Consider the following 20,453-nt stretch of genomic DNA (forward strand, 5'->3'; position numbering starts at 1 on the left):
GTGTGTGAGAGGGGGGGGATTCATGCAAACGTGCGCCACTGAAGGCCTTTGTGTGAAATGCACAGCCCGCCACTGGTGTGTAGGTCTGTGTGCGTCTGTGTGTGTGTTTTGTGTCTGTATATTGTGTATGTGTGTGTCTGTATTATGTATTATGCACGTGTGTATCGTGTATGTGTGTATTTGTGTGTGGGAGAGATAATCATTTGCCTTGATATTGGCTGCCATGGCAACAGAGGTTTAGTGGGAGCAGAAGTTGTCCAGCCATAGATGGTCATTTATCCAGCAGAGTGTTTTTTTTTTCTCTCTAATGTGTTTTTTCAAAAGCTGATTTGTGTTTCACAATCTAGAAACATTCACACTCATGAGGTGAGGTTTGTCTCGTAGAATAGAGGATCATGTGTTTTTGTGTGTTTGTTTTTGTGTGTGTGTGTAAGTGTGTGTGCAGGTGTGTGTCTGTGTGTGCATGTGTGCGTGCATGTATGTGAGTGTGTGTGTGCGTGTTGTATATCTGTGTGAATGGGCATGTGTGTATGTGTCTCCACTGGGAAAGTCAAAGAGGAAGTGCAGTAACCAGTGACGATGTGGTGTCAAGGAAACTGTTCCAACAGGTCCAACAGGAAGTAATAAACTGATAAACACACAACAAGAATATGTATCAGATTACACATGCACCTCTAAATAAGTCATCAGATGAATGTTTTTTTTAGATTATTTAATGGAGACTTTCTATAAGACAAGTGAAAGTTTAATATCTTAACTTTGATTGAAGATATTCTGTGGAATCTTTCTAATCAAAGAAGAAATGGCAGCCACTAATGCTAAGCTGAAACGAGGAGAAAGTGCAGATCCTGTTTAACATTCAGGAAGTAACAACCATCAATCTCAGCAAGTCATGAGGGATGTGGCAAAGGTTGGTGTTTGAGTCATGGCTATTGACGAAGCTGCCTGGTTCAGAGGATCAATTGTTGAAGTGCAACAAATAGACTAAGCTGTGTTTTGTCGTCCCAACTGATGTACTAGAGACAGGAAACTAACTTAGGGCTGAAACTGAAGGAGCAAGTAGCAGAGATCAGAATTAGTTTAAAGTCACACTAATTGTACATGTACAAGGAGAGAACAAATACAGAACATTCTCATAGTCTCTCTAATCTCTCTCTGAGGAAATAAGTGCTTCAGCTTTATCTTAATGCTCCATCTTTAGTTATAGATTATCCCAGAGACAAGATTCACAAACAGGAACACACAGACTGGAACGGTTTACAGGGGGTCTGAGATGAAGGACAGAATGGTTAGTGTTCTTCCTGATGGCTTATCTGTGTAAACCTGTCATGTGTCATTAGGAGACAAGAACCTACATTCCCACCTCAACCAAGCAATGATTTAAACAGAAGCCATGATTGAATCAGTATGTGTGCTTAAGTAAATATAATAACACACACTAGCTCAGTAAATTTCCATCATTTACTGTTACTTAATCTCTGATCAGAAAGAAAGTGGATGGATGGACTGTTTTCTTTCACATAAAGTCCTGATGTAAATAGTAGCAGAAGCTGCTTCTATATCAGTGAATATTTTTATGTTGATACCGAAATATGTTTTCAGGGAAATGCAAAGACACACACATACACACAAACATCTCATGAATGTTGAGCCACAGTAACGATCTCTTGTCCTGCAGTGCAGACAGATAATTGCTCATATCGACCGTCTCTGCACAACAATGTCACTGGTTAAACGCGTCAGTTTAAAGGTTGTGTTCAGATTAAACTGCTGTAGCTGATACCATGTTCAACAGAAATACTGTTGTCTTGTTGCTGCTTTAACATAAAAGGAAATCGATTGTGAATCTTAAAAGTTTTAGTAAAACTCTTTTCTGCCAACTCAGAGCCTCTTAAATGGTGCTTAAAGAATGGAAACTTTGTTATGAGGTTTGGTTGGGTCTTTTTACTTGCAGAAATGTTTCTGTTGCAACAATCTTTGTGTTTTGTTCTGTCAATATTATTTGGGTAATTAATTGTGTGTTTGAACTGATTCTTACCTTAATGTAATTTGACATGTTTAACATCTGCACTTAAGATTTTCAATAGAGAAAAAGAAACTGAGATTAAAAAAGCACTGTTCTTTGTAATTTTAGTCTGGTTACAGTTTCTGTATATTTTAGTATTTTAAAGATAAAGATTGATTTATTAGATGTCATTGTGCAGTTTTAGATTTTGACTTTGTAGTTGACGTTCTAGGGCTTCTTAACCCCAAACCAAAAAACGCTGACACAGTCCCCAGAGAAGATTTTTCAGATTTTTTGATAAGATAAACATGGCTCTGACAGGAAATTAGGATCCATTTTTTAAAGTGGAGAAAGTCAAAGTTGAGCGTACTGTGGATCCTCAAGCAGAACAAACATCTGTGTTTCAATGTGAAGAAAACAAAAGAAGTCGATTTTAGAAATCAGGAAAGGCTGCCTTTGGACCCTTTCCCTGTAAGTTGTCTGTCGGGAAAAAAAATGACATTAAGCAAAACATTTATAAGTATTGTTTATGTTTTAACTATTCTTCGTAATATTGCTCTCTCTCTTACACTGGACATTAGAAAACACATTTTGCTCTCTAAAACATTGAATCCTTGAGATGACTTCTTAACATTTCCATGATCGGTGTGTTCCTATAAAAAAAAGGAATTTCTATCTTCTACTGCTCACCTTGTGTCAGTGGCGCAAACCTTTAACATTCTTGACACTGACGTGTTGAAATGGTGACTCACAGGTCTTCCACACCTCCGTGTCTGAAAAGAAGCTTTAGAAAAACCATCAAAAACATACCATGTCTGACTGAAGTTTCAAAGTGTTATAACGTGTTATACATCTAGTCATTAATGTCAATGACCTGGCTGGCTATTTGTGGATTCTGACAGCTTTGTCCTGGACTTGCCTCTGTCAGTGCCTGCTCCTGGAGTTCTGACGTCAATGATGACATCAGAGTAGACATTACAGCATCATTTGGTGAGATCCCTAGTCAGTGCGTTGTGGTTCTACTCTCCCTCAACCCTGGTTGTTGTTTCTACAGTGTTGGTTTATGACAGTCTCTGATGATACCTGCCCGCATCTCTATTTCCTTTCAACATTTTCATCCTCCTCTACCTCCTCTGCAGAATTTATAAACACCACTACGTGCCACAACTCGTGCCACCAGTGTGGACGTTGGAGCTACATGCGCGCAAAGTAGACAGAGTATAGGTGACCTTTCACTTCATCCCTGCTGGGCTTTAACAAAGGATGATTGCAGTAGTAACCCTGTATGACATTCATGTGTGCTTTGATCCAATATTGAGTTCATTTTGGATCCATATACTTCAGGAATGACCAAACTTAGGCTTGTGCTCCAATTGTGGCCAGAAGCTTCCTCAAAAAATGTTACATCTGTACTGTGTCATAACATCCTGGCACTCAGTGGCCAATCTCTCTACTAAAACATTTAACTGTATTACTGTAAGTTTACAATATTGTGTTAATGAAACAACTTTGAAATATTTCTTTCAACTTCTGTATTAAATAACGCTATGTATGATGTTCCTGTTTTAAACATAAAACTATATATAAATATGTAGTGTTTAAATGGAAACTGAGAAATATAATATAGTATAGTTTTCTAGACAGAGATACAATCCATGTTTTGAGGTCCGTAACAATTGTAAACTGTATGGAATTCCCAGAGTGCCATCATCAGATAAAAAACAAAGGTAAACATAGACAGGAAATAAATATAGCCATTTGTTGTAAATGAATATAGACACACTAATGTATGTGACTAAGGTAACTAAATACAAACTGAAATGTCTGTATGAATAAGAAAATATGTATTCATTATTTTCTGCATTTTCCCAAAAGAATACTGTCAACAACTCTTATGTATTATGTATCCTGCTTGTGGATCCTTTTATCATTTGTTCCTTCTGTGTATAATACCAGGCTGCCACATATTGAGATTGGAGGATATTAAACAAGCATCTTCGTACAATTAGACTATCACCCATGTTTTGGTTTATTGTCTTATTCTGTCTATTTGAATCGATGCAACATCTTCCTTTTCCACCCGTCAGTCGAACTATTACACTTCCCTGAAGACCCGAAACAAACCTAAAGATTAGCCTCATCGTTCGGCAGGAAAGTAGTACTTCTTATAGTCCAGAAACTACGGTAAGTGTTTATTCCTAAATTCCATATAAATCCTTCCTGTTCCACAGAACAGCCACACAAAGACCATTTCATCACATGAAATAGAGATTTATATGCAAGTCTCCACGGAGACCTGCTCTGCTGTCTTGGGTCGTCTTGTTCTCGAGAGAGAGATGGAGCTGCAGATGGGAACAGTTACGATGACTCACCTGTAACCTAGCAACAGGCACGGATGGAGCCTTTGATTCTTAGCAGGTTTTAATGAGCTTGACTTTTTAATGAGATAATTACAGTGATGACAAAAGCCTCTGAAATGCTGACATTTGAGAGACGGTCGCTTCTCTTTGTATCTTAAATTGTTTTCTAATAGTGAGCAAAACATAAAATAAATATATCAGCATCTTAATAATAAAATTAGCCCAGGTTTTGGATCATTCACCAAGCTATCTTTCTTATTGATTTCTCTGTCCATGTAACCTGTTCTCTTCCTCACCCCCCCAGCCCCCCATTATCTCCCCCGTGCGTGCTCTTCCCTTCAGCTTCTCCTCAGAGTCTGTGTGACGTCGATGCTATTTTTAAATAATGCCTTCAGTCTGCTGAGGATGAACACACACACAGACGTTACCATGGAAACAAGCATCTAGCAATAACAGTGTGGATGAATCACACTCACTAACTCACTAAGAATTTTTCACAGCATCTGTGAGGTTTTGCGCAGAAGAAAGAGACACTTTTTGTCCATTCCTCTGAGAGTGGGTCTGATGTTCTCCTGTGAAGCTCTGGGACCATCTCACCTCATCCAGGCTTCTGTTCTCCTCTACTGCCCCTTGTGGGCTGCCCAAGTATTGCTCAAGTCCCCACTTGAACCGGCCAGAGCAGATACTTCCTGCATGAGCTCTGACGTCAACAAACATGTAACACCACGACACCGATATAATAGATTTCTTCTTCTCTGATTTTAATAGTAAAACACTTTTTAACGTTGTAATTAAAGGGTCATTGTACGTCAAGATTCAGTAGGAAAGCCATGGGGGGGATTAGATTTCCTGTCAGATAAAACTTTATGAGAACACGAGGAACCTCATATATTTAATAACCGTAAACAAGGCCATGTTGATATATTTGTGTAGATTTAGCGATGAAACGGTGTTGGTTGAAATCGCAGTGATTCAGGTCTTGTGTATGTGAATTACACATAAATAAAATCATAATAATGGCTGACAAACAGCAAACACATAGAAGGTGGTGATTTTATTCTTTAAGAAAAGTTAAATGTTTAATTTTTCAATTATTGTTCAATTGCATTTAATAGTGGACTGTTGTTGCAGATTAAAAATGAAACCCTTCAGTTCTACTTCATGGATACTCTGCCCTCTACCGGCTATCGCAATGGTTTACACCCCTGAGGAGCCTCAGGGCTGAGATGAATTAAAATCGAGCTATCCGTCGTGTGTGTTCTCCAGGCATGAGCCGCGCTTGAATCCAGAGATTTCGCGATAAACTTTGAGGTAAATTCAATAAATGTCATTTAAAAGGAGGAAAAAACAAAAAGGGCATCAGTGCAAGACTCCCTCTGTCTTGATACCTTTTATTGTCCTGGCCACCTCTACAATTATAATATACTGTTTAAAATGTATGTTTTTGTTGTTATTATTCACAATTCTGTCTATTGGTTGCTCAGAAAAAAATCATTTTTTTAAATTTATTGTTAATGTGTTTTTACAAAGATTATGATTAATAAAAGTATTTTTGTATAAACTGAACTATGTCTCTATAACTTGTGAGTGAACCTAAGTGCCCCTATCAATTATTTCCTTGGTGCGTCCAGGGTGGCGTTGTTGGAACAAACTAACTATAAACTAAGGCTTATTATTAGCCCCATCCTGTGACCCTTGCCCCATTTACATTAGTAACAACTATTGACAAAAATCCCTTGTTTCTTGCAATAGCTTTGTTCTAGCGGATGTGCACTACTATCCCAAAAAATATAATCATATTGGGATGTGGAATTTTAGAGAAAATTTAAACCTTGTATTCTAGCTATGGTGTGTGTCATTTTAAAAGATGGATTAGATCCAAAAATGATCCCGAGTTAAGATCAATGACTGCCTCAGATCTCTTCTCCTCAGAGAAGTGACTCGCGCAGCTAGCATGAAGGCTCATTGGTCTCACAAGGACCTCCTGAAAATGGTAGCATTTTGGTTCAGAACTGTCTTCAGTCAATGTTTGAAAACATTCCATTGAACGAGACGATGACTGAAATGATCAACTAGGAATAGTTGTTTTTCTTAAATAAAATTGTCTTCACAGGCTTAAATATTTGCAAATAAACATCTGAAACAATGCAAATAACCACCTTACAATATCCAGAATACAGGCCTTCTAGAAGAACATCTTCACAGTTACATCTTTGTATGATATCACGAGAGCATAAAAATAAGATTTTCTTTGTAGAAGTTTAATTTAAGATGCATTTGTTTAATGCCCACAACTTCAAGTTGATGTGGTTCAACAAGTCATGGGGTTTTAAACTGACACATTAGCTAGAGACTTGAAGGAGACCAGCTGGGTGGATCCTGACGGAACACTCCCTGTGTAGCAGGATGACAGCAGCCAATAGACTCACAACCGTCACACTGAGCATGACACTCATGACCAGTATGGCAGGACTTTTCTCATGTGTGATTCCATTCATGTCCAAACCTGTTGAATGGTCACTAAAAAGAGGGAAATCGGAGTCAGAATAAGTTTTAAACATGTACTTGTTTGGCTTCAGAGGTACCTGGTAAAAGTATCAGCTTCGTCCCATAGCAGAGACACATCAGGGCGGACACACAACCGTCTGTCAGGACAAGAGACCAAACCCTCATATCCCTTCACCTGAGTGATGACACGAAACATTACTTTTTTTAATTCACAACCATACAAAGTAAAGTTGTTACATGGCACACCTGCTACTTATTACCTACGACACGGAATAAGGGCCACACAAAGAAATGAAAATTGACATTAGACCAAAAGAAAATTGTGCTATGTCGCAGCCACTCTTTGGCAGAGGTAAGCTCATTGACGAACAAAATTACCAATATATATATTTTTTTTTAAATAATAGAAACCATAAAATAACTATTAACAAAACTTTCAATCAAATCAGGTAAATGCATCCATCTATCTTATAATGTGTCAGAGGGTTAAATAAGTAAACTTTAACAACATATTATGAGTTGAATTATATATAAATATAATATTCTAAAGTATACAGATAAATAATTACAGAAAAAGATATATAAGTAAGTGAGTAAATTATATTTATAGAGCGCTTTTTCAGACCAGGGTCACAAAGCGCTTAAACAATCTATATTTATCAAAACCTTCAAGCATTCATAACCCCCTACTCTCCCCTCTGACCATTGCAGACTAGGAACGACCAACAGATGTTCTGCAAAGGAACACAAACAGATGCTTGATACCTGCACAGTTTCACCAGCTGGGCAATCCACCCACTCAGAGTCAGAAACCTGGATCTGGTATCTGTTGATTCCAGTACATCTGTGTCTGTAACAGAGTCCCTTAACTGAACTGAAGCCCACAGTCTGACTTGGGTTCTGCAGAAGAACAGCAAAGGTGTAGCCTTAAAGCGGGAAATTGAAGAAAAATAAATCAAAGCCAACACCCAGTGACGAAGACACAAACCTGTTTGGTTAAGTTTGAGAAGAAACACATGCTGTCTGGACCATAGATCTCACCGTATCGCTGCATTTCTTCAACAAACCTCTTAGAGTTTGCTTTTTTCCAACACTCGCTCTGAAACAATTGACAGACTAGTTGGTCATTACTGTTATTTTTAAGACTAGAAGCCAGTTATTTTTTCACATTCTGCAAGTAAGCTTGGCATCAATAAATCAATGTTGAGACATTGGCGACGGCAGCGTAAAGAACTGACTTCATTCATAAAAGATGACAAAAGAAAATGAACGCAGACGGCGAAAGCTTTCCAATGACTAGTATCTAGCCGTGTTACTGCCGTGTTATTAATCTCATAGACAGTTAACGTAGACATGTACAATTTCTTTAATTTCCAATTCAGGTTGGCTATTTCTACAAAATAAATATTTACTTTTAAAGAACACCTACTCCTTTGTTGAGTGTTTTGTACACCCGACATCCCTCTAGGTACGCATCTGTTCGACACTCCCCCTTGTGTTTGTGCAAGTAATGACATCCTGGTCCACTGAAAAGAAAGCGTCATAAGTGGCTCATTCATTGACATTAGATTACACGTAAAGATTACACTGACCTCTGGGTGCAGAAGAAGGAGTTGCTCTGGCATGTTGAGGCAGAACCAAACGAGGTCCCTTCACCTGTGAACAAAACCTACTTACTAGTACTCACAAACCTAACTGTGTGTCAGACGCCCGACCTTCTCCCCAGAGCAGGTCCTGTTCTCGACTCAGGTTGACAGAGTACCAGCCCATGTCCTGGAAAGCAGCTAAAGTGATGGGATCGATCCGGACGGTGCTCGGCTCCTCAAGCATGGCAGCCATGATGGACCCGCGTAGCACTCTGGACTCCCAGTGAGAGGACAAGCCTCCTGGACCGCTGTCCTGATAGAGAAACCACAGTTAGGATAAATGGAGGAAGACAAAGGATACCTGGAGGGGCTCAGAACCTGGTTCTCCAGCGGCCCTCCAAGCTCTTGCTCAGGGGAGGCCAGGTGCTTCTGCAGTGCCGCAGTCACAGAAGGTGTGAAGATCCTCATCTGGCCAGACTCATCAGCGTGAGTCACTTTACCACGACGGTAACAGCCTTCCAGAAACACACAATAAAATTCCCATGGTTGACCATAGGAGGCGTTTCAGTAGCAAAACAACGTCCTGTGACCACAGATTTATTTGTGATACCTTGAGAGGCCGAGCAGACTGTCCAGGTGGAGAAGAGATCTTTGGAAAAGCCGAGTGTGTGGAAGAGTTCGTGGATCAGAGTCTGGGATGAAACCAGTCTGTTTTTACAGTGACTGTTATTAATCTATAAATAGAATCACTTCATTATCGTTACCAGCACAGTTGCCCGGTGACTGTATGTCTCTGCCGACAACCTGTCCTTACAGATGACCACCAGGCCAGCAACTGGTCGGCTTGAAACGTCCACTTGGCAGTGGACAGCGTAGGCGAAAACCTGTGGCTGGTAGAACAGGTCATTTGAGTTAAGGATTGAGGTCTGGAGCACCTCTATGGAGGATCCTGGTGTAGGTTTACCTCAAGCCTGCACTTGTCGGTGTTCTGTATGTGCAGGTACAGCAGGAAGTCGGTGTCTGGCAGACCTGCACCTTGCGGTCGGAGGACAATCCTGCGAGGTGATTCAGCCCCAGGGAACACGTCGCATCCAGCAAGGTGATCATCCGGAATCTGATGGAGAGAAAGCCAATTTGCCAATCAAAGAATTTAATTAAAATAAAATGATATTTAAGAATGTTTCTTACCATGGTGTGCAGGCAGGTCTCGCCTCTGTAGTTGTCTTTGGCTCGGCCACACCTGCAACAATGCTTTTATTTTCATCTTTACTAATGTCAAAATAACCCCCCCAAAAAAGGGATTATTTATAAGGACGGGTCAAATGACGTGAAAGTGGATAAAACGTGAGGGGATCAACCAAAATCTCGTTTTGAAGGAAACACAAATCAGGTTGTACTGTAAAGTTTTAACTCTTTTTTTTTTTGTATTACACAAATAAATGTTCTTGATCCGTCACTCAATGCTATTGAGCTTCTGAGCCATTTACAACACATTTACCCACTTTTCCATCTTTCTTATTCGTGCTTTATACACATTTCAAGTATGAGAAGAATTTAATTTTCTAGGGACTTATTTTTGCCACGTTCTTTTCACCGAATTCGTCGATGGACAATGCGCCGTTCCGCCTGAGGGGGGCGCACGAACCACTTGTAAAACATGCAAGTCATTTCTCACGATTTTATTTTTTGTTTATTTTAAGGCGAACTCCCCCTCCCTTGTACATTCAGTACATATATTGGTGAGCAAAACTAATTTCGCAATGGACTTGATCAAGTAGAATCTAAACTAAAACTATAAACAGGTGTTCTCTGGACCCCTTCCCAATATGGCCAATGATGATATGTTTACTCGCTATTCATCATTTAATCGCTGGTTGTCAGAGTGGTGCCCCGCAAACGGGGTTGGCTTTGTTAACAACTGGAAAACCTTCTGGGAAAACCTGGTCTGCTTAGGAGAGACTGCATCCATCCCACGTTGGAAGGAGCATCTCTCTTGTCTAGCAGTGTTGAGAGTTTTAGTGTAACGTGACAACTCAGAGCACAGATCAGAAGGCAGAACTGCAGTCTTCCACACTCTTCTGCCCTTCTCCCACAACAGCCACCTGCCTTTAACCACATAGAGAGGGTGAATCTGACCCGCTTAATAAAACCAAGTAAAAATGTCAGTAGAAGAGCTATTAAAGAAAATCTAATTCAAATTAATCTAAATCAAATAAATACTACCATTGTAGAGGACAGGAGAATTAAGTGTGGATTGTTGAATATCCGATCCCTGTCCTCAAAAGCTGCACTAATTAATGAACTTATATCAGATAAAACCATTGACTTATTATTCTTAACCGAAACTTGGCTGTCTATAGATGATTACGTATCTTTAAATGAATCAACACCACCCAGCCACACTAACTTTAACGCCCCTCGTCTACGTCAACAATGAGTCAGGTTCCGCTCGAGGTTTCTGCCTTCTAAAAGGAAGTTTTTCCTCGCCATTGCTCACGTTTTGTTTCTTGCTCTTTGTTGAATTGCTGGGATCTATTTTTCCTTAATCAACTGTAGTCTTATTTCAACTGTATAGTGTCTTGAGATAACTTTGTTATGATAAGACACTTTAAATAAAATTGAATTGAATTGAATTGACCCTGGTCTGGAAAAGCGCTATATAAATAAAAATTACTTACTTACACACACACCTGTTAACATTGATGGAGCTTGAATTTTTCCAAAGAAACCTGCAGTATTTGTTTGGATCTCTGCTGAGTAGCAATGGTCCTTGGGCTCTGTCCACTAAGAAGAAAGAACTAATTAAACTTAAATGTTTTCAGGAAAAAACAGAACTTGAACAGTAGAATAAGTAACTTTACCAGAGAGCAAAGAAGAGACCATCTTTACAGCGTGTTCAACTGCCACAGCCAGTCTTCCTTTCTCAGCCTCAGGCAGGTCATCACTCTCTTTAACGACCCAGGTTTTGATTCTGATTGGTTTAAACACTGGCCAATGTTGCTGGATTAGTGTTGGTCCTGAAGACATGGTCTGGGGTCTGTGTGGGTTCACCCCAGGAGAAGCGGCTGTGATAACATGTGCTGCTCGGACCACTCGGACATGGGCCTGAACTTGGTCGAAGATGCACTTCTGAAGTGATAGAGGGATCTGATAAATAAGTCCCACCATTACTGTCACCCTCAACCAGTAATAAGTCGGCATTTTTTGCAGCTGAAACATAAACACAAAAAATTTATAAATTAAAGTCATTTTGCAATCGATTCCATTTACAACTAGCGTCAGCCGAACAAGCCTGTAAATCATGGCCTTTTTGGCATTGTTTCTCAACCGCTGGCCCGGAGACTAGTACTAGTCCACACGGCATTGATCACCTGGCCACATAGAAAGAAAAAAAAAGCGTCGGCCCATATATTTATATAATGTCGACATTAAAGTGGTCTGCAGTATAAACAAGATGGAGGACTCCCTGTCTGTTGGACCGAACCATTCACTAGCTATTTCCATAAACTACAATTTACCTGCTTATTCTCTTTCACCAAGAACACAAATGCTCTATTATTCTGCTCCCCATCAGTGTAAAACCAAACCACAATTATGGTTAGAACGACCAGGACTTCAACAAAAATAAAATGTTGCAGCAAAAAAAAAAAAAACACACACACTTACCTTACCAAGTCCTGGTGCTGTAAACAAAAACGGACCTAACCTACTCTGAGGAAATAACATTCCTACAATCACTGCAAAGCAGGAATTGAGAATGACTGTGTTACATGCCGTTGGAATACAGAGTACAAAGCCACACCTGGTTCTCTCGGTGTCACTATGTTCAAACCCCCATTACTGGTCACACACACGTCAACAGGTAAAAGTGCAAATTGTTTAATCTCAGCCACATTACTCGTTATTTACAGTGAATTTGACCCTAAAAAAAGCAACAACATAAGGAAAATTAACCTTCAGCTGATCCACCTCTTAAGAAATACATTCAAGAAAATTAAACACAATGATTTCAAGCTTTAAAAAAAATAAAAACAGCATAAAATATACAAATGGCACACTAAAAGTATTTGTGATCGCATTGTTCTCTAGGAATAAAAAAAAGAAAAGTGAAAAATAAGTTGTCAATTTTGGGTCCAAAAAAAATTTCACCACAAGAGAGTCAAAGTTCTGGCACATACGATTGTCTGGATCTTTTTTTTTTTTTTTATAAAACAGCTTCCACATTCAGGGTACTGTGAGATAAATAAGGAGGATGGGACTACCCTGTCACATGTAACAGCTTCTCATTGTTGGAGATTTGAAACCGTTGGTGTTAAAGATAAACAGGGCAACAAAAGATTTGTAAAAGACAGCAGTGTGCACAAAGCTGCAGATTACATACAAAGGACGCTTGATAAATAAAACCAGTTAATAGGTTGAATATTTATCTAAGGGAAGCATGTGCCTGTGTGTTTGTGTGGGCAGCATCAGTATCTCTCTGAAAGAAGGCACTTAAATAAGGGGAAACGATTCTATCTAAGCTGGGCGTGAGTGGCAGGAGCATGAACAGGAAATCAACGAGTACAAACACACTCCTCTGTCTTAGCAAGAATAAAGCTTGAATCCACACAGTCAGACAAATATGAACCTCTCACAAACGTGACAGCAGCATTCTGATCCATCTGGATAGGGAAGATTCATCTGTGCAAAAGTTTACCTTCAATGTGCGGCGTAGCTATAAATATGTCCAACACACACCTACGCTCGTAAACACAAGTCTGCCATGCTTTGCTTTAGAACAGTGAAATACTTGATTGTGAAAAGTCATGTCCGACATGGATAAACTTGAAAAAAGGCACCAGACTAGCACAGCAAGTTGCGGATAGTCCTTCCTGTGCTCAAACACATTTCAGTTTCCATCTGCAGGAGATACAGCAGAGGTGTGTGTGGAAGCTCCCTCAGGTGAGCATGGGCACATCATCTTCTGAGGTGGTGTCCTCAGACAGAGGAATCAGCAGCACGTCATCATCCGAGGACGAGGAGGAGAAAGAGGGCGAGGCTGAGAGTAGCATGGAGTTGGTGGAGGAAGCTCTGAACAGAGAGATACTCAGACCCAGGGTGTGGAAGATTGATGCCAGAGAGGGGCTGCTAGGGGGGACAGCCACAGGGGGAGTGTTGGAAGCAGCTTCTGGAGGGGCTGGAGGGGCATATGGAGGAGGCGGCGGAGAAACAACAGGTGTGGCCACCACCAGAGACGAGCCAGACGGCGTCTCGTGTTGATGCTGCTGCGCAGACTGAACCAACAAGCCTAGTTTTTGAGGCACGGGCTGGTTGACCGCCTCTACTGCTGATGATGATCCAGCAGTAGGGGAGCAAGGCTGTTCCTGGACAGGAGGGGCTCTGTCTGTCTGCGGCTGACTGCTGTTTGCCGTCTGAGAGGATCTGGTAGGAGGTCTGGGAATAAGGCCCCATCTACGCATGCGACGAACTGCTCGCCGGATAAAGCGGGGTCTGCGTCTGCGATGTGGGGAGTTGACCGCATCCTGCCGGAGGAGCTGAAGAATTCCCCTCAAAGACAGGGATGATGTCTAGTGGAGAGACAGAGGGTAAGGAATAAGATAGGCACCCTAAAAAAACACAACATGGATGTATAGACATGTGGTTTGTGGGACAAAGTGGTAATCAATTCATCATTCTTTATAAAAATTTAACATTGACATTTCTATCAGCAAATTGATGAACCAGGACACTGGTTAACACTACTAACTCTTTGGCTGAACTGTTCAGATTTTTTAAACGTATTCCCTTTTTATTCAGGAATTTCAAATTTATCTTTTTCATAGTCATATGTATCATATTTTTACTTGCATTTGTTTTAGTATTACAATTAAAATCTGAAGCTAGATGGCAACAGTGATTTATTATGTCCTCTGCAGCTAAAGATCCAAGCTGGGACTGAGGACAAGAGGATTTAACTCAACTCCAGCAGCTTTAAAATACAATGTTTGGACATATTTTAGGGCCAAAACAAGTTCACTCAGTTAGCAGGGGAGAAACTATTAAAAAACATATTCAAGTTTTGAGTGTCTGAATGAACAAAATAACAAATGCATTTTAACAGGTTACAATAATCATGGTACTGGAACATGCATTGTTCTGCAGGTGAACATTTTCACCTCATTCGGGTTTTCGGTGGGAAAGTCCTCCACAGGTGGTATAACGCCTTGTGCAATTAGCTGACCATAGGAAGGCGGCGCCTGCTGCTGGATCAACTCTGCTTCATGACGACTGATGGGGGCAAACAAACTAGGAAAAGAAAGATAGAACATACAACTCATTAGCCTTTAGCTGTTTCTCAATTGAACACGTATGAAAAGTCTGTGTTGCCAAATAGATGCAACGGTGTTGGTTTGACTTTAAGCAGCAAAATTGCAATGATGGTTTCTGGCTCTTGCTGGTGTCAGAACAGAATAACTTTCACTGTCACTTTCTTTACGTCACTGCATGTACATTTGTTTACTGAAGAAAATATAAGACTCTTATTGTGTCCGTTTCTGGTTTTATCCTTTACTCAAGTTTTAAAATTGTCACAGAACTGCATATGAAAACACTCTCTATAACCCACTGATGTAATACAATTTGGTGGTCACATGACACTCATTGATTCTCCAGGCAGGAGCACCAGATCAAGTTAGGTAGTGAAGAACATCATCAAAATAAGAACAAGAGAGTTCTAGTACATGCTTGTTCAAACCAATTATAGCTGAGAATATGAAAAAGTAAAAATGTAACATAGTACTACTTGTTGCTAGCTCTGTTTTTGAGTATTACAATACATATCAATGCAACTTTTTTAAGACTTAAAAGTATGGCAAACACCCATGTACACCATCATGAGTAAATAACTTGCAACAGTAGTTAAATATATATTCCAGCTGTTCCTAGAAACTTCAAACTTGGAGTTACTGTTACATATTCATCGTCTGTGAACATCAGTTACCTGTACTCTCTCGTACGTAGTGAATACAGTTTACATGTACAGCCCATAGCAATGACCAGAAGGAGCCCACAGACCAGACTCCCTACAGTCGCCGCAGTGATGACCTTCCGTGGAAGCGTGACGGCACAGTTCAGTTCGTCGGTGCCATCCTTGCAGTCTTTCTGTCCATCACAGCGCCAGCTTTCAAACACACACCTTCAGACAGAACAATGTACAAGTTGCTTAGGCAAAAGTGGAGAATGTCAAGGTTCAACAGTGGAAAAACTTTTAAATAAATAAAGAGAAATCTAAAACAGCAAAGAGGACCCATGGGACCTACTGTACACATTTAGAGGTTTTTACCTCGATCTCAAAAGGTTCCAAAATATTTAAAAAATAAAAGCCGTGGGATGAAAGTACATTTACATGTCTAGAACAGTAGGGGTGATTGCAATGTTATATTTTCTTTTTTTTAAGCTAAATCCATCGAAATTATCTTCAAACACACCGATCAAATTCCCATTCTTAGATGGGAGTATTACTCTTACTGAAGTACAGGTTTAATTGTTACAGATAGTATCTGTTGTTCATTTTGGAATCAATCACATTTAAAGATCACAACTACAGGCTGAGCTACATAAAAAAAAAAATTGACACACATGCCCTTAAAGGTCAAAGGTTTCTAAAATGTATTGATAACGCGTTGCAGTTATTGCACGAATATGGTCCTTATCTAGACTGATAACATTATTGATAAAATATTAAATGTTTCATTTAGGTTGAATGTGATGAAGTAATGCAATAAACAGCTGTAATGAACACAGAAGTGGTGCTCCTTGAAATGATGAGCTGCTATTAACAAATGTTTCGCCAGTAGATTTAACAACGGGTGGTGTGTCATTTTTAGCATTTATAAAATAATTAAGCTTTAAAGTAATGTTTTATTTGAAATCATAGTGATACAATATATTCAGGTTTATTTTACATGTTGCTATTAAACCTCAGACTGAGAGGATACAGTCCACTACAGCAGCTTTAAATGCTGATGAATGGGCATATTTTGGTTTCAAAACAAATAAAACCAGTTAATACTCCGTCAAGAGTCACGTGGTCTGTAAATCCTGCAACACCAGTTTCAAGTACTCGGACAAAACTACAAATATATCCTGTTCCTACAGTATCACAATATATATTATCGCACTTGTATTGAGAAAGGTATCGTACAGCCAAATTCTTGACAAAACACACCCTTTTATAATGAATTAGTAGATACTTCGACAACAACCTACCTATCACTGTCACAATGAAAAGTTCCTTTCTGACACACAGTGCAGTCCCGCTCGTCGCTGCCATCAGCACAGTACAGCTGGTAGTTACATCGCTCGCTGACAGGGTAACACAGTGGCCGTCCGGGAAAGTGGCCGGATGCTGCCGCTCTCTGCCCAGCCATTCCGCAGGCGAACTGGTTGACAGAACATCCCTGACATCCTTCTTCATCCTTCCCTGTCTCTGGGCAGTCCCACTTCCCGTCACATTCCTGCTCCTTGATGTAGCAACCGCCTGCCGAACCCCCACATCGGCCCTCTCCTGGGGGGCAGTAGCTCCCCACATGAAAAGTTGCATTAAAGCCACTTCCATCTGAACCTGGAAGGGTCTGATACGTAAGAGAGAGCAGACCAGTGTGAGATTCTACCTGGACTGGTTTGTAATTGAAGGCATTGGTTATCTGGAAAAAAATAAATAAAAGGCATGTCAAAGTATTTCAAACAAATGTTTGAAACCAAACTAAATATATAAACAACACTCACAATCTTGATTACATCCCCTCGGCCTTGCTCCCTGTTGTGAACTGTGAGTGTATCATCACGACCAAGCACTAGCTGTTGAATGTCCAGTCTGAGCGGTCTGGAGTCTTGAGGGTCCAGCGTCCACACACAGTAGAGTGGGGATTCCCCAATGGCTGGCGGAGAAAACGTTCCGTAGAATGTTTGAAGAAGACCTCCACATGGCCACTTAACTGGAGCAGGAGTCAGGACAGGTTCCTTTTCATTCTGAGGACTTTTTAGACCCGTGCTCCCAAAATGCAGAGTTTCAGAGACACTAGCATCAACACAGCCTTCCTCATCAGTGCCCCTGCCTTCTCCTTCACCAAGACACTCCACCTGACCATTGCAGCGCCAAGAGAAAGGCAAACAACCACCTCCCAAGCACTCAAAATATGATAGTGGACATTCACCAGCATAAGAGTCTGTAGAAGCAACAACAAATAAGGAATACAATTAATTACATGAATGGAAATGAAAAAGAGATATAACAGATTAATTACCTCTAGAAAATCTCAAGCGAAACTTCGAAGAAGGGTAATCATGTGGCAGGAAGTGATGCATCACTGTAATATTTCCACCAGGGACTGCAATTGGTTTTGGCAAAATGGATCCACAAAGGATAAGAGGGTCCCCGCCGGCCGAAGATTTGATAGACAGCCATTCTTTTTTACAGCGGGTAGAAAACTCAATAAAACTGGGAAGGAAGAACAAAATAAAGTATATTCACCAATTATAGTGTAGAACAGAACACCAAATCATTTGGGATGGATGTGTGCAAAGTTCTGCTTCATACAAACTTTTAATTAAAATATTTTGTGAATGAATGCCATGTATTTGCTATTAGCATAGATGTATAAAAAAAGAATGTCATCTTTTTTTACTGATTAATACGGTCTAAAATGTGTTTTGTAACATTAGCATGTGACATATCAAGACGCTCCTTTCAGTCAAGTTTATATATATATATATATATATATATATATATATATATATATTTTTTTTTTAAAGATACCTGCAAACTAGTTAAAGTAAGTCAAACGCAAACTCTACATCGTTCATTTATACCGTTTATAATCTTAACATTAAAACAGTTCACGGTTCAAAGAAAGTTTGGGGAGCCCTGATGAAAAAGACCACCAAACACTCCTGACAAAAGCACATTCTCATGCCCCCTATTTCTTTTCGTCAATCCTTTTATAAAGAACAATGAAGGGGTCTCTGGATCTGCTTAACTTTTTTTATTAATAAATAAAAATCTACTTAAACTGATATTTTTTCTTCAATGTGTTCAACATAACTGTTATTTCACTGCATTTTAATTTTTTTTTACATTTTTATACCAGCTTTACAGAATAAAAAAAACAAGTCTGAGAGAAAACATTTCCAGAAACATATTTAAAGGACTTCCCAAAAGTTTCTCAATGAGCTAGAAATCTTTGCACGATGATTTTATACTAACTGCCTAGAGATTATATGCCAAGAGGGAACTGAATTTTAGCGGCCCTCAGCCAACCTACACGGTAAATAGGCCTGGATCAATCTGACATAAAAAATAGCCAACAAGCCTGGATCACACAAGCATATATACACCATTCTTAAATATGACCGATATATTATTATGAGGAAATTGTAAAAACTACACATACATCACAGAACTGCTGTCTGGGCTTATACAAGAAAACGGAATGTCTCAGATTTCAACTCTCCATTAAGGGTTGCTCTTTAATATGCAAAGTCCATATTTACTAATAGTTCATAGTTTAATTGTTTTTAGTTAGTGCAAATATACCTGATTGTGACAGGCGCTTCCTCAGAACCTTTAATGACCCAACAGTCATTTGTGGGACCAAAGCGGTAGGACCAGCTGGAATAAGTTGAACTCTGTATCTCTCCCTCTTGAACCTCCAGAACTTGAAGAGAATGTCCACATCGCTCTGAAATAGAAAATAAGGAATCAGTTATTCTGTTCTGACACCAAAACAAATGCCTTGTGCTTAATAACACTGATCATGGTAATTCTTACCTGGACTGCGATAAAGATAGCACCAACCAGATGCTGCAATTCAAATATTATAAAAAGTAGGTATCAAGGTAAGTTTGAAAATATTAAATATAGATGTGCTGTACTTACATGATATTGAAAAAATCAGGAGGGTGTAGACATGGTAGGAGACAATCATTGTGTCACTGTACTCCACTTTATACACTAAAAATGATTAAAAGTAGTTTCATAGATTTAAAAATAATGTATTTATATATATGGGCGTCAGAAAATATCCATAACAAGGTTCGTCGTTCGCTTCAGCTGAAAGAGAAACATTAAGCGATTGAAACAAAAAGGTTTGACAGGTAATAAGATTTACAATTGGCAATGTATTACGCACACGTCATAGGGTTTAAGTCCAAGTGCGTTTTGATACACAACCAACACACGCACAACATATTTCCTTCCTGTGATCTTCAATGACGCCAGTGACGCTAGCTTTGCCCTCTCAAAAGCGAAACTTTAAAACTCTTGCCTTCAACTAAGTCAAGTGTTTCAATAACAGCCGACATAGATAATCTACATTAGGCGCTGTAAAACAGCGTGGTACGTGACTTAATCGTGTCCCATTTTGTCTTGTTGTGTATATTTGATTCAAAGGGGAAGAAGGAGAGCAGCTGTTAGCTTGCCATGGCTAGCATTTAGCTATTCTGGTGAGCTAATGCTAACATCCTTACTTCTGTTGTACTGGATTAGCCAAAACACACAGTGAAACTAGGTTTTTAACCTAAATGAGTGGGTATTAATCACAAATAAATCTAACGTTAAAGGTTTAAAAGACTATATTTAACAAAACAAGCTCAACACAGCACCTTACCATGTCAGTCGGAGTTTTTTGTTGACAAGTTTTAGCTGCTTCCGTGTTTAGCTCGTGACAGAATGGGCGTGGCTTGTGATGTCATTGTGCGAAACAATTGTCTCCGTTATTAAATAAAAAAAGACTATATATGCAGCTGTTCACGCGTATCTAAATCATTCACCCACATTGGGAAATCTGTGTAACTTCGTAATAATACTTGTACCAAAAGAAACGCAGCTGCAGTTTTGTATTTTAACCAGAGGATGTCACCATTGGTATTTTTAAGCACAATAAAGACACATTTACCAGCTGGTGTGATCATGGACTTGGTGGGTCATTTTCTATTTAGAGAGGCATTGATAAAACA

The 20,453-nt window shown here is 39.6% G+C and overlaps 2 protein-coding genes across 2 annotated transcripts; both read right to left on the reverse strand.

Annotated features, from left to right (window-relative positions):
• Nucleotides 1–6,707: 6,707 nt before the first annotated feature.
• cirop (ciliated left-right organizer metallopeptidase) lies at nt 6,708–11,627 on the reverse strand. The gene is made up of 14 exons (XM_087790232.1): nt 11,290–11,627; nt 11,150–11,257; nt 9,648–9,699; nt 9,424–9,573; nt 9,224–9,349; nt 9,040–9,151; nt 8,838–8,974; nt 8,589–8,772; nt 8,466–8,529; nt 8,303–8,399; nt 7,862–7,972; nt 7,639–7,773; nt 6,951–7,048; nt 6,708–6,885 (listed from the first exon to the last, which is right to left on the reverse strand). Exons 1-14 carry the CDS (start codon nt 11,625–11,627, stop codon nt 6,708–6,710), a joined length of 1,890 nt encoding a protein of 629 aa, XP_087646358.1.
• Nucleotides 11,628–12,322: 695 nt separating this feature from the next.
• Nucleotides 12,323–20,156, reverse strand: lrp10 (low density lipoprotein receptor-related protein 10). Its single transcript, XM_087790035.1, has 10 exons — nt 20,105–20,156; nt 19,375–19,548; nt 19,267–19,299; nt 19,033–19,177; nt 17,744–17,937; nt 17,226–17,665; nt 16,707–17,143; nt 15,439–15,633; nt 14,615–14,744; nt 12,323–14,026 (listed from the first exon to the last, which is right to left on the reverse strand). The coding sequence occupies exons 2-10, from the start codon at nt 19,421–19,423 to the stop codon at nt 13,397–13,399; spliced, it is 2,253 nt and encodes a 750-aa protein (XP_087646161.1). The 5' UTR covers nt 19,424–19,548; nt 20,105–20,156; the 3' UTR covers nt 12,323–13,396.
• Nucleotides 20,157–20,453: the final 297 nt, after the last annotated feature.

This window comes from Callionymus lyra, chromosome 4, assembly GCF_982586985.1.
Source record: "Callionymus lyra chromosome 4, fCalLyr1.hap1.1, whole genome shotgun sequence".
Classification (NCBI taxonomy): Eukaryota; Metazoa; Chordata; class Actinopteri; order Syngnathiformes; family Callionymidae; genus Callionymus; species Callionymus lyra.

What these genes read in the sequence shown, in the direction of transcription:
- cirop (XM_087790232.1), bottom strand. Translation starts at nt 11,627, where the DNA reads ATGGTGGGACTTATTTATCAGATCCCTCTATCACTTCAGAAGTGCATC. An exon ending in GAGGGCCGCTGGAGAACCAG is followed by an intron (nt 8,773 to 8,837) that starts GTTCTGAGCCCC and finishes TTTCTCTATCAG; the next exon opens with GACAGCGGTCCAGGAGGCTT. An exon ending in TCCTTCTTCTGCACCCAGAG is followed by an intron (nt 8,400 to 8,465) that starts GTCAGTGTAATC and finishes CTTTCTTTTCAG; the next exon opens with TGGACCAGGATGTCATTACT.
- lrp10 (XM_087790035.1), bottom strand. Translation starts at nt 19,423, where the DNA reads ATGATTGTCTCCTACCATGTCTACACCCTCCTGATTTTTTCAATATCA. An exon ending in CTATCTTTATCGCAGTCCAG is followed by an intron (nt 19,178 to 19,266) that starts GTAAGAATTACC and finishes TTTCTATTTCAG; the next exon opens with AGCGATGTGGACATTCTCTT. An exon ending in GAAGCGCCTGTCACAATCAG is followed by an intron (nt 17,938 to 19,032) that starts GTATATTTGCAC and finishes CTTCCTTCCCAG; the next exon opens with TTTTATTGAGTTTTCTACCC.